Source organism: Aulonocara sp. 'chitande type north' Nkhata Bay, linkage group LG16, assembly GCF_057382095.1.
Source record: "Aulonocara sp. 'chitande type north' Nkhata Bay isolate Kocher_YH1m ecotype deep benthic linkage group LG16, A_spYH_male_GT1.1, whole genome shotgun sequence".
NCBI classification, from domain to species: Eukaryota; Metazoa; Chordata; class Actinopteri; order Cichliformes; family Cichlidae; genus Aulonocara; species Aulonocara sp. 'chitande type north' Nkhata Bay.
This window is the reverse complement of record NC_141359.1, coordinates 2,111,310-2,125,317: the sequence shown is the minus strand read 5'-3', so window position 1 is coordinate 2,125,317 and position 14,008 is coordinate 2,111,310. Positions and strand designations below refer to the sequence as shown.

Sequence of the window (14,008 nt, the reverse complement as noted above, 5' to 3'; positions counted from 1 at the left end):
TTAATAGATATTTAGTACAAACACGAAGCTTTTTAATACTCTCTTCTCCCCACAGCTCTGCAATCAAACAAAAAGATGACGAGCTGAGATCACTCACACACAGGTGATGAATTTGTAGAGCTCTAAAACAACAAATAATTTTGATTTAAAATCTGAATGACATTGAAAGTAATCTAAGAATTTAGAAATTAAATCTTCTAAATGTACCTCCATTTTCCCTGTCATTTTTCATACTGAATCCAAGAACCAACTAACATTTCTCTCCCATTCATCAGCAGACTTGAGAAAGAAGCAGATGCGAGATGTGAACAAAAAGAACGTGAACATAAACAAAGGTTTGTTCATAAAATGATTGAATTTGTTAATCTGAAACACTGTGAAATTAGCGAGTCATTGCATGGTCCTTAGACAAAGCTGGAGATTTTAATATTGACATAGTATACTGAAGGCATTTACCTAACTGCTTGTGTTGTTTTAACACAGCTTGACTGAGATGGAAAAATTGTACAAGAAGAAACTTGATGAGATGAGGTAATTAGTTCTCTGAATGTTTTACTAAACCTAAAAGAAGCCATATAGATTTTCAGAACAAAAATGACACTTTTTCGACATACTGCTCTCCTCCCCACAGCTCTGCTCTGAAACAAAAAGATGAAGAAGTTAAATCAGTGAAGAACAGGTAATGCATATGCAGAGATCTAAAACAACATATTAGTTCAGGTCTGGGTGGTCTTGAAAATAATTTAATATTTAGACATTAATTTTCTTTCTAAATGTATCTTTAATTTTCCCTGTCATTATTTCGTGTTTTATGGAGTGTTCAACTTCACTCTTCAGTTAGAAAAGGTTGTTGGTGTTAAATGATGCAAGAGTCTTTCGCTAGTTGATGTTCTCTATGGTATCACTGCTGTCTCTCTATCAATTCCATGTCCTACATATATGGAGAATGATCCCCCTTTTTGATAGCCTATGTGAATACTTGGATATGTGGAGACACTCTACTTGGCAAACTTCTCTCCATGCTAGCTTGATCTTGGTCTCTAGTCTCCTTCTCCATAGAGGCTACTGCTTCTTGTGGCTGTTCATCTTGTAGCATCTCAGTGATCACAGCTTTCATGGTTCTCATTTCTCCATCCTATGCTGGTCTTGGTACCCAAAGTCAGGTGGGAGTGGTGATATGTCCCCACTGACCTGTTGTCATGGCTCCCCCTTGCTGTAGTATTTTTGTCTTACCTCATCGATCGTTAGCTGTTATAGCAGTTCCTCCTTCCATACGTTGGAAGACTGAGCTACTGGACTCAAACCCTCGACCCAAATTTTTGAGTCATCAACATAGCCACCTTTTACTTGTTTTAACAAATCAAACTTGGATCGTCTTCAGACTGTGCAGAATGCTGCGGCAAGACTTTTAACTGGCACCAACAGAAGATCACATATCGCTCCAGTTTTGTCTTCTCTTCATTGGTTGCCAGTAAGTTTTAGGCTTCATTTTAAAATTTTAGTTGTAACCTTTATTTCCTTATATTGGCAAGCTTCCAGTATATATCTGATCTGCTGAAACCTCATTTCTCTTCTCGAGCTGTAAGGTCATCGGGTCAGAGGCTGCTGGTGGCCCCACATGCTCGATTCAAAACTCATGGTGTCTGGCTTTTCAGGCAGTGGCACCAAAGTTATGGAATTCTCCTCCACTGCTATTACACTGTACAGACTCCATTGATTCTTTTAAAAAGTACCTGAAAACATTGTTATATAGATATGCTTTTGATTCATTTGTTGTTTGTATGTTATATTTTCATTTCTTTGGATTGTGAATTACTTTGTGATTCTGTGAGACGCCTGTCACCCAAGCTGTTAACTCTCAGAAACTTGTCCTCTGATTCAGTTGTGGCTTTGGCTTTCTTTCTGTAGGAAAGACCTACATTTTGAAGTGTTATGATGGTCTGTCTGTGTTCCATTGGTAATTGCCTATTTCTCGCCATCTTTGTAGAAACACACTACTTTCTGCAGTACAATACTGTTTAACTGATGCTCGCAAGGATATGGTAACAAAGTGTGTCCCAACACTATTTTTAGGCAGCCAGAGGAGGTTGTAAGTAGCCAAGAACAGTTGGAAAACCTGTAGGACTTGGTAGCACCAGCTTTCAAGACTTGATCAACCTCCATTGCTCAAGAACAGCTTTAAATTGTTAACCTATTTTTTGTTCCCTGTGTCGTGGTTCGAATTTTGAGGAAGAGACATACGACTGCAAGTCCATTGTGGGTCAACACAAAATATTTTATTTAAAAACACATATATGTGGGGAAGATAGGCACTGCAAAACATCAGACTCCATCTCCCTCCGCAGGGAGCGCAGACAGAGTGTGGGAGGCCGGTCTTCCGATCCTCTCTGCCCGTTACAGAAAGCTTTATAGCCTAATATGACGTCAGAAGAATCCCCTATCTCCTCTATCTCCAGAACAACAACATTTTCCCAGAATTACAACCAGATGTTTCCACTTATCAGTGTCTGGCAATCTAACCAATTGTGTGTAGAGTGTGTAGTTTTGTGAGAGTGTATGTCCAAGCAAACAAAAGTTCACCGTGTCCTCATATGACTTTCTACTGCGGCCTGACTGGACCCACAGCGAAACTGGTGGTTTTTGCATAATAGAATATTACAGAGGAATGTGTCTTATTCTTATTCTGCGTGCTCTAGAATACAAGATTAAGCTTTACTAGGTGATAAATGATGCCTGATAATTTTTGATGATAAACTGATACTAAATGATGCAGACTAATGAAATAATAATGGCATATTGACAGTGAAATAACATGTTTTTCTTGACACCTGAAAAAGACCTTGTTGTATAAATGTTTCTTTAAGTTTTTGGTAATCATTCGTTTTTTGTTTTTTTTTTCACTTCAAGCCATTCGCCACTTATCATTGTACCATTTCAAGCTATTCATACAGGTCAGAGTGGGCTGCTGCTCTCTAGGCACGTGATCACCTGCTCAGCCACTGAGTTAAAATTGGTAAATTTGAAGCCTTTTTTTGGACAGGGGAGTGTTCAGGCCCTTGGCAGTTGTCCTTGCCTTCCCCTGATCTTAGGTCTGCTGGAGGTCAGTCCCACGGCAGCCCCCTCTCTGCCCCAAGTACAGGCTGGCAGCAGTTGGAGGTACAGAAGGAAGGCACTAGTTTGTAACCTGTCTTCTCCTCTGAGGATTATTAACGTCCTTGTGGACAGCAAATGGCTGGATCCTCATGAGTAGAGTACGGCCAAAGCCATTTTTGAGGTTATTGGTGAGGCAGCCAGGGCTCTTGATATTGTCCTCGCTCAAAACCCTGTCATGTCCACATCTATATTTTAGGAGACTGTGAAAACATGACTCTCACAACTGCAGGTGGCCCTTTTGCCGAACTCTAAAGACCAGGCATGTAGACAATTGGATTCACCCTCACATTCACACTACACAAAAATGGGCTGCTGCATATAGGAGCTTTTCCAACATGTATGATTGAGAACAGATTACCAGCGGACTGCTACCTCTGGTGGACCAGGCCCTCCGAGATGCAAAATGTTTATAGTTCCCAGGGTGAGACAGGCCCTCAGTGAAGGGATTTGGTTTGGCACCCCCACATCAAGAATAGATATTTCCAGATACCCATCTGTCACGGGAACTGCCAGTTCCTGAGGTTTGGCTTCAAAGCCATAATCTAGACTAGAGATGGCACGATACCACTTTTTTATGTCCGATACCGATACCGATATCATAAATTTGGATATCTGCCGATACCGATATGAATCCGATATATTGTTTTTTTAATCAACAAAACTTTTTTTTTAAAATATCTTGCTGCATTTTGCAAGTCCGCAAGTTCATACTCAAGTTTAAAACAACAACTACACTAAAGCTATTCTGTTATACGTGTATACAAAAAAAACATTTCATAGTTCAGCAATACTGATCAATCTAATAAATTTAAACCTACACCATCCTCCCTATTCTGGTATTTTAAAGAGTACATAGCGTAAATATTAAGCAACCTATCTAATAGGGTTCCAACTCCCAGCAACAACATAAATAAATAAAAAATAGGGAACCACCCTTCACGCGCCACCTCATGATGCTTAATCGACGTAATCAACCTTAATTTGATGCAGTGTGAAAAAAATGCACAGAAATCAATTATTTTTCAAGAAATATTAAATAGATTCAAAATCTTTCTTCAACAAAATTGCAGACTGCACAGATGGTACCTTCCCAAAGTAAAAAGTACTATAGCTTACTAGGGTATATATATTAGACTTAATAGTCACTATATACAGTAATTGACTTCTGTTCAGATAATTATTTATTAAAAGCTCAACATTTTAAATGAGAATAAGAAAGAAAAGTCTGTCTTTGTGCCCCCTTTTCCCTGTACATGCCCTATTGGCCCCCTTGGCTAAACTTTGCTAGATCCACCCCTGCACAGTTACCAGCGTCAGCTATGTAGAAAAAGATCCTGGTGTAGAAAGTAATATTAAATAAATTCTAACAACAGCTTATAAAGCTTAAACGAGCTACTGTTGTTTATCCGCTGGTTTCCTCTTTCTGGTGCAAAGTGGGCCAAAAACAAACAAGAGAGACGGACTCGCGACAGAAAAGCCGATCAGCTGATCAGTTTCACAATTGAAGTAGCAGCCGGAGAGCGAGAGGCAGTCGCTTCTTAAGCTTAACGTGGGAATGCTTTACAAACATTCAGAGATGGACTTACACACTTGCTTTACTTCTCTCGGGGATAACTTTGTCGGACATGAAGTGCCAGGTTGCTAGCGAAGCTCCACATGCCGCTCTATCACGTGATGCATACTGCTCCGACGTGCTAACGTTCTGAGGCGAGTTACGGCGTGTTGCAAGTTTTGTGAGGTGCTTTCGTGATATTTAACCCTTTAAGACCTACCATAGAACCAAGTCCGCCAGAGCTTATATTATATTTTTACATGCCGTGGAGCCATTTTTGGGAGCATTTCAAGTTGCTATACATCAATACAACCATTATAGCCCAAACTTTAATAATATGTCTGCATTAGGTGCATAATAATTACATAAATTGCAAAAAAGTGCAATAAACTACAAAAAAATTGAAAATCGTTTTTGTTTTTTTAACATATATTTCTAGTTAGAGAAATTTAAGAGGCTTATCCCTCAAAACTGTAAAAAGTTGCACAAACTAGTTTCCCACCACAGGAAATTTATTTTGAGTGTCTTCATAGTTTTATTTTTGAAATACACCAATTTTTATATACTGCAGGAAAAACGAAAATAAATATTATAGTGCAAATTTGCAAAATAACAGCATATGCATCAAAATAAACTATTTCCAGCAGTGCAATATGAGCCCTAAGCATCCCAGAAACGACACAGAAAGTCATGAACTCAAACATAACTTTTTAAGACACATAACAAGTAAAACACAAGCTCATAAGGCCCCGATCCTAAAAAACTACATTTCCGCAAAATGACGTCACTTCCGGTTTCGGGCAGGTCATGCGGTCATGTGATAGTTCGCGCTGATGGACGTAGGAAGTGTTACAAACAGCTGATGGATCGGCGAAGCGTGTTTCTGGAATATCATGTTTTTGTTGCTGCAAGTGATTTTTATGCAGTTTTTGCAAAGCTATATGTGGTAGAAAACTGTGACCGAGGACAAGCTGATGGCATAAGATGTAAGTACAACTCCTCCAGTTTCATATGCAAAAAAATGATTGCGCTAGCTTACGTGGTTGCAGAGCTACCGGGATTTAAAAATAGTTACGCAAAACAGAGCGTGCCCGCTCCGATCGGCTGTAAAGGGTTAATGGATCGGATTACATTTTTTATTTTTCTCCGATATCCGATCCAGTAATTTAGGTCAGTATCGGACCGATACCGAGACATAATATCGGCTCGGTCCATCTCTAATCTAAACGTTTCGAGTTCTTTTAGCAAATCTCTCGTTTCAATGGATGGGCACAGGCCTTGCATCTATAGGTTTGAAAGACCTCAAAGTTTTACAATACCCAGATGATTGGCAGCTCTGTGCAGTCACAGAAGTGTTCAGCAGCCATGTAGCTCTGCTCTTCTGCTCTCTACCAGAAAGCTCTTAATCCCAATAACTGACAGAATACCAGAATATGTGTTTGGGTCTTGAAGTTCAAGCACACTAGATTGATGTAACATTCCTCCACAGCATCATGAAACACTTATTTCCTGGCCACTCTTGGTGGCGCTGTCACTTGGTGTTCCCTCGCTCTGTGGTAAAGTATCAATTCCTGTTCCTGCTCAAACACAGGGGTGTTTCTGAGTAGCTTATCTGCTTAGCAATTTAATTAAAAACTTTTAAATACATTCTTTTTTTTCATAGTATAATCTTCACGTGCTTCATCCGAAGCACACTTTCTGTGTACTCACTACCTAATTTATAACCAAAGTATTCACTCACTGTCTCTGTACTTTTTCGCTAGCTTAGCTTAGCTCGTAGCCGACTCGTTAGCACCATGGCTACTTCACCTGTCCCTCATGCACTTTCTTGCTCATTGTGTCAGATTTTTAGTTACTCCTCCGCGTCCTTTAGCAGTAATGATATCTGTAACAAATGTAGCATATTTGCAGCGCTGGAGGCCAGGATTACTGAATTGGAGACTCTGCTTCGCACCCTTCATTCACCCGTAGCTAGCCAGGCCCCTGTAGCTGGTGCAGCTGAAGATAGCGTAGGCCCGGCTAGCTGTTACCCGGCAGACCCCAAGCAGCTGGGGAAAGAGGGCGGCTGGGTGACGGTGAGGAGGAAGCATAGTCCTAAACAGAAGCCCCAGGTACACCACCAACCCTTTCATGTGTCTAACCGTTTTCCCCCTCTCGGCGACACACTCAGGTCAAACTCTGGTAATTGGCGATTCTGTTCTCAGACATTTGAAGCTAGAGACACCGGCAACCATAGTCAATTGTCTTCCAGGGGCCAGAGCAGGCGACATTGAAGGAAATTTAAAACTGCTGGCTAAGGGTAAACTTAAATTCAGTAAAATCATAATTTACGTCGGCAGTAATGACACGTGGTTACGCCGATCGGAGGTCACTAAAATCGATATTGAATCGGTGTGCAACTTTGCCAAATATTATGTCGGACTCTGTAGTTTTCTCTGGTCCCCTCCCCAATCAGACCAGGAGTGACATGTTTAGCCGCATGTTCTCCTTAAATTGCTGGCTGTCTGAGTGGTGTCCCAGAAACGATGTGGGCTTCATAGATAATTGGCAAATCTTCTGGAGGAAACCTGGTCTTGTTAGGAGAGACGGCATCCATCCCACTTTGGATGGAGCAGCTCTCATTTCTAGAAATATGGACAAATTTAATAAACCCCGCAAAATATGACTATCCAGAGTTGGGACCAGGAAGCAGAGTTGATAGGTTTGTAGCTTGAACCCATCCGCTGGAACGTTGAAGACATTATAATTACACTGCAAAGCAAGACACAAGTAGGCAAGCTTCTTCATGTTTCTCGTGCACGGGAGAGACCGGACAAACGCCGTTCCTTCGCTTGACCCCAGTTGCTCTCGCCCGCTCTCCCGTACCACTGTTCTTTTATTGAGGGTACATGAATATGCATAGGTTCATTAACATATGACGTCTACATACACACAAAGAGTACCTTGCCTGTGTGTGTGTGTGTGTGTGTGTGTGTGTGATGTGTGTGATTTGTGTGAGGTCAAGATGTGACCCTGTGAAGACTCCCCAAAGCTGGTGCCAGGAGTCCGGGTCCATCTAAACAAAAGGCTCTTACACTCAAACAGATATACGTGTGTTTGCTATACCATAAATCAATAAGAAAAGATAAACCGTGATCTATGCCAGAACACACTCTGTAGAGGAGTGAACGCACTCCCCTCTTCATGCTACACAGAGTTGTTACAGACCTCTTAGGATGAGACATTCTTTCAATCTACAAATGATTATATACTTCTAAGCATATATGAGTAAATATTTCTAAGCATAAATGACAAACAACAATACAAAACCTATCATTCCCCCCTTTTGACCTTTATGCTTGAAAAGTTCCGTGGTATGAATACCTCATGTCTGACAGTTTCAATGCAAACTTAATAAATTCTTTACAAATCCTACCATGTGATTCATGGATTTTTTTTTTCACATTCTGTCTCTCACAGTTGAAGTGTACCTCTGGTGCAAATTACTGACCTCTGTCATCATTTTAGGTGGCGGAACTTGCACACACGGTGGCTGACTAAATACTTTTTTGCCCCACTGTATATAGCTTTCTGCTGCTCAAGATAATGCTCCAACATATCATAAGTGGAGTTCCACCTTGTTGGGACATCATGTATGAGCTTATGAGTAGGCAGCTGTAGCATATCTTGCTTGGTCTTAAGCACATGAACAGCTGTTGAACTTCGGTGGAAGTAGGAAACCACCTTCCTTATCCTCCCAAGGAGGCAGTCCATCTTACTCACTTGAATTCCCTTTTGGGATGCTAAATTAACTGCATGTGCAAAGCACCCTATCTGTCCTGCCTCGTTCACTGCATTTATTTAGTTTTTAGCATTAGCTGTTGTGACTGGGAAATTGGTATTACTCTGCCACCGCTTCCGTCAGTGAGTGCGCCAGATTTGTACCTGTGTGACTCTCATAGAGGGGGCGTGTCTGCAGTACAGGGCTTTGTATCTCCCACTCGGCTGTGATGTAATGAGCGGTCACGGTCACGTAGTTTTCTGTTAACCTGGAGGTCCAACCATCTGTAGTTAGCGCAACAGAAGATGCCAGATGTCGTAGCGTGGCTCAAGCACGTTCATCAAATGTTTAAACCCCTTGTTTTGTACAACGGAATATGGCCTCATGTCTGCAGCTATAAACACACCAATAGCTTCTGTAATACCTCAGGCAGCAAAGGACTGCTTTAATGCCACGGATATCAGCGGTTGTTGCGCAGCCCTCGTCTTAGCTCCTTTCACACTAGGGTGATGTCGTTTCAAATTAGCCTCCATGCACGACGTGTTATCAGTGTCATAAGGCGTCCTCGTGCCACACTGTCGACAAACTGTGGTGGTTTTATCCACCACCCTTTTCCCATCTATATATTTAATGGGGAAGCCAAAATGCTCCCACACATGAGATTTAAGTGATGCTGATGCTGGAGGTTTCTCGAGCTCCTCTGCTCCTTCAGTTGGACCGCTAGGGCTGGCCATGACTATCACTTGAAAGACTGAGAATGCGCAGATTGCACATGAAACTTGTGCAGTGAAACTTTTTTTTTCTTTTTCTAATCTTCGGATCACGTGCCTACCGAACCATGGAGAGGGATCGGTTTGGATCACGGATCAACAGTGATCCGTTGCACCACTAGTGCTTAGCCACCTACTTTATTCCGTGTTCACACACGACTGTGTTGCTACACAAAATCCAACACCATTATCAAGTTTGCGGATGACACAACCATCATACACCTCATCACAGACAACGAGGAGACTGCCTATAGAGAGGAGGTGATGGCACAGTACAAGTTGTGCCTGGAAAATAACCTGTCTGTTAACGTCAGCAAAACAAGAGAAATGATAGTGGACTACCAGAAACGACGAGTCAGGGAACACCAGCCCTTCGAAAGGGTCAGCAACTTCAAATTCCTTAGAGTCAACATCACCAAGGATCTCTCCTGGACCTTCACGCAGACACTGCTATCAGGAAAAGTCACCAGCAACTCTTCTACCTGAGGAGGCTGAGGAAGTTTGGCATGAATACTAACATCACTTCAAATTTCTACAGGTGTCCAATCGAGAGCTTCCTGGCGAGCTGCATTACAGTTTGGTACAAAAGCTACTCTGCCAGCAGCCATAAATCACTATAGAGGGTGGTGAAGGCAAAAGAGCACATCACTGGCATGAGTCTTCCTGCCATTGAGAATATCTATCTTCAACAGTGCCTCCGCAAAGCACACAGCATCATCAAGGACCACAGCCACCCAGCACATCAGCTGTTCTACTTGTTACCATCTGGGAGACGTTACAGGAGCCTGTCTGCTTGGACTACAAGACTAAAACACAGTTTTTACCATCAAGCCATACGACATTTCAGCCACAACACTTAAACACACATACCACACTCCACAGGATGCACACAGAAGGTGTTCTACAATTTCACAACTACATTGTACACTCTGCACTGGTCACTTCATCCTTATTAGTATTTAAATAAAAATTTAAAAAAAATGTAAAATTGTGCAGGTCACAATCAGCCAAGGTTTCGGGTGAACTCATTGTAAAACCTAGCCCCATCCTATCATGTGATTTCCTGAGGTCCAAAGGCCCAGGATGTGGGTGGGTTTTAAAGTGTCTGGGAAGGATCTCAAAACTGGATTATAGATGGTATTAAATTCCAGTTCTTTTCAATTCTTTTGGCAGCAAAGAAAGACTGGGCCCAGGGTGGTCAAAACTCAAAAAATGATCTTTTTTGTACATTTCCGGAAACGGAGAGCTGTTAGCCACTATCATGCACCCACAGTTCTGAAAAAATCACAAGGTGAATGTGTATATGTCTAGTTCGGCAACATCACCCGCTAAGTTGTGATCAAAACAACTCCTTATATGTTCCTAAATCCTCTTTCTTTGTGTCTTACTTCCTGTGCAGCTCTGCACTAAACTTCCCCTTTCTAAAGTCTGTTGCCAGGGCAACCTGTCACCCTCTGACCTAGTTTACACTCAAAGTTGGCCCTCTCTCTGCAAATAAGCATTAAGAATATATATATATACATTTAAATCCTAACAATGGCAGACAGTTGGTGTCGTAAGCCACCGCCTCTGTTCAAAGACGGTCATTCACATTGGAAATCAATGATGTGTCGGTCGCAAACGAAATGGCTCTTAGAGCCGACTCTTTGAAGTGAACGACGTGAGCCGGCTCTTTATTGGGAGCCGTGGGTTTTTTTTTCTTCTTCTTTCTTTCTCTCACCCTTTCTCTTGCACTTTTTTTCCGCTTCACTCTGCCTGCAAGCCTTGTGCTTGCCCTGAGCAGATGGAGGAGAGGTGGTAGTTACACTCGCAGTAGCACAGGAACAGAGCGGGAGGGAAAGACAGAGAAAGAGAGCCAGGGACAACGACGTTACATCAGCAAGGTATAGTAATCATCTACAGCTATTTTTAGTTGCTGATGATAAAGGATTCAGAAAGTTTATTCATACAGGCCCATATGACAGAGAATGTGCATCTTATTTTTTTTTTCATATTTTAATTTATATTTAATTGTGTTTATGTTGTGGTTTGCAGTGTTTTGTGTTGTTTCACTTTAAATTTATTTAAAAAGAAAAAGCCGAAAATTTAAATATTTAAAAGTTAAAATGTAAATAGTTCGGTTTTATTACATTTTATGTGGAGTGAATAAATAAAAGTATATTTACGGTAGCCCCTAGAGACAAAGCATGTACAAAACCGGAAGCACCTACAAACTCCAAAACACATACAAATTCCAGAACATGTACAAACTCCAGAACACAACGGAAGTGCTCCAGGATTCTATGGGCAGTGCTGAGTTTTTGTTACCTAGTGGCTACATAAGTCAGGAAGTACAAATGACCGGATTTGGTGTGTGGTAGTAACAGGTAAATGGACCTTTTTTTTAAATTATTTGAATATATATGAGTGTTGGTCTATAAATACACAAAGAATACACATATGCTTTCAATTTTGTAATTTAAGTGATCTAGGTATCTCTTTTTTCGAAGTTCAGTTAACGCTAGCAATGTGTTTTGGAGATTTGGAGTGTTCTGAAGATGTACGTGCTTTGGAGTTTATACGTGCTTTTTAGAGTTTATACGAGCTTTGGAGTTTGTGAGTCTTGTCCTGTCAAGGCGGATCATTAGCCGGTCCATTGTCCCTCTGGGCGGACACTCCCATAGGGCTTTAATCTGGGACTCCCACCATTGGACCTTAGAACTGAAGAAGTTTCTCAGATGAAACGGAACTTAAAGAAGTCCAGACAATTTTCTTTCCAAGCTCCTTAGACTACCATGACATCAACTCCTTTAAATAGATGGGAAATATTTTTTCTGGTGTTTCCGTGTGTTTAATTTTCTTTTGTTTTTCAGTGTGGAAAAATATATTATTGGTTCACACTGTGAAACGTCATGACACATCCATTCTTTCTCCACAGATCTGCTCTGAAACAAAAAGAGGAAGAACTGAAATCACTGAAAAAAAGGTATTCTGCCAGGCCTGTTATGTTATATTTGGCTGAGTTACTTGAACTAAATAATGTAATGTCATTTGAATAGACCTGAAACAGAGGTGGTTCTCACAATGGTGACTGAAGATACTGAGAGCATGAACAGCCCTGTCAGTAAAACCAGACTGACTGAGATGTACCAAAAACTGAAACTGCTGCAGTGGCCTAAAATCAAGGATCATCTGAAATCTAAAAATACAAGCCCAGCGGTTATCAAAGCCCTGATTCAGGTAAAGTGTGTAATGCTGGAGTTATATTATTCTAAAGTGCATTACCTCGGTTGCTATTTATTTCACTAAAATGTTATTGATTGTTATAGAAAATCTTTAAAGATTCATTAGATGAAATGGAGAGAAAGAAGAAGCAGATAGAAGAAGTGTTCAGCCTGATTGAATCCAGCGGTGACCTCAGTCCTCAGAAGGTATGAGAAAGGTAGACTCTTGTCTCAGTCTGGATCATTAATGCTTTTTTTTTACCATACCTGTTTGAACTATATTCCTTACCAGGTTAAACAGTACAGACAGCTAGCAAATCACAAGCTTCAGATGTCTCTGTACCACAGCACCAAAGAAGATCTTCTGAAGGTATGTGTGATATTACAGTTTTGGAAACCAAACATTACAAAGGTACTGTATGCTTGAGGGGGAAAAGCACAATCCGCTTCAAAAATCACTTTCTACCATAACTCTTACAGCCACTGACAACAAAAAGACCTCTCAGCTTTATGAGCCAGTTTGATTTGTTTTTCACTTGTGATTTAATAAATGTACAACTAATAGGTGTTGAGCTCTAATACCCCCATAGCCCAAATCACTTCTTCCACGGTAAGTGTGAGGGAGAGAGTTGTTACATGTTGTCAAAGTACTGCTAACTAAATCTTGTATCTGTTTTTTTAAAATTAATTAATTAATTTTATTCTACATGCTGTGTTCTCTTTTGTTGAATGTCACACAGTTATCATCAAAGGTTTACATACACTCATCACGGGCATGAGCATTTGACTTTGTGGCTAATTTGGGGCTTTTAATGATATCTTTAAACTGTTCGTTTTCCATGTTGGATTGATTGTAGAGCATACATCATTAATGAGTCTTAAGATGAAGAACCTAAAGTAGATAGTTTTTCACTAAGTGAAATTAAAGCCTCACTACTAGCTGAGGGGGGTCTATAACAGCCCACAATGGAAATACAAAAACACTTGAAGACTTGGAGCTTGAGGGCAAGAAGTTCAAACTGTTAACAAACAGATACTGATGATTGGACAGTAACTTGAAATTTGTTTTTCACATATATTGCAACACAGCCACCCTTTCTGTCGAGGTCGCAATGGACACGATAACGCCCATTATTGCTATGTCCTTGTCAGTACTTAATTTTATAACCTAGGTTTCAGGTAGTATAAAGATATCAGTATCCAACACTTTCATCAACATCTTCATGAAATCAAGTTTAGGAAGAAGAGTTCTGACATTTAAACGAATAATATCAAGACCCTATCTAACTTTAAAAGCACAAGGAAAACTCAAAAATTTGCAGTTTGGAGCAGGACTAGGTTTTACATTTCCAGAAAAAGAAGATAAAAAAATAAAGCATTTTTGTAGTAGTATTGCAGACCCATTTCTCTTAGTGCCCTATCTTTCTGGGAGGAAGAATTCTGGGAAATAAACCAGTCATATGGAATAAATTAATCAACTAAATTAGATAAAGTGAGATCTCCACTGATGGTCAAGTTTCAGGAGCTTGAGCAATTATGCTCCAAATGTAGCTTATCACTAGGTCTTGGA

The 14,008-nt window shown here is 40.6% G+C and overlaps 1 protein-coding gene across 3 annotated transcripts in view; it reads left to right on the top strand.

Moving 5' to 3' along the window:
• Positions 1-14,008, top strand: part of LOC147310783 (uncharacterized) — a 62,665-nt gene that overhangs the window by 4,315 nt on the left and 44,342 nt on the right. For all 3 annotated transcript variants that reach the window (XM_086267049.1, XM_086267048.1, XM_086267047.1), the window contains 8 exons: positions 56-103; positions 279-335; positions 484-531; positions 632-679; positions 12,153-12,200; positions 12,274-12,454; positions 12,544-12,645; positions 12,731-12,808. In XM_086267049.1, coding sequence (XP_086123175.1) covers positions 56-103; positions 279-335; positions 484-531; positions 632-679; positions 12,153-12,200; positions 12,274-12,454; positions 12,544-12,645; positions 12,731-12,808 — 610 coding nt within the window. The remainder of the gene's footprint in view (positions 1-55; positions 104-278; positions 336-483; positions 532-631; positions 680-12,152; positions 12,201-12,273; positions 12,455-12,543; positions 12,646-12,730; positions 12,809-14,008) is intronic.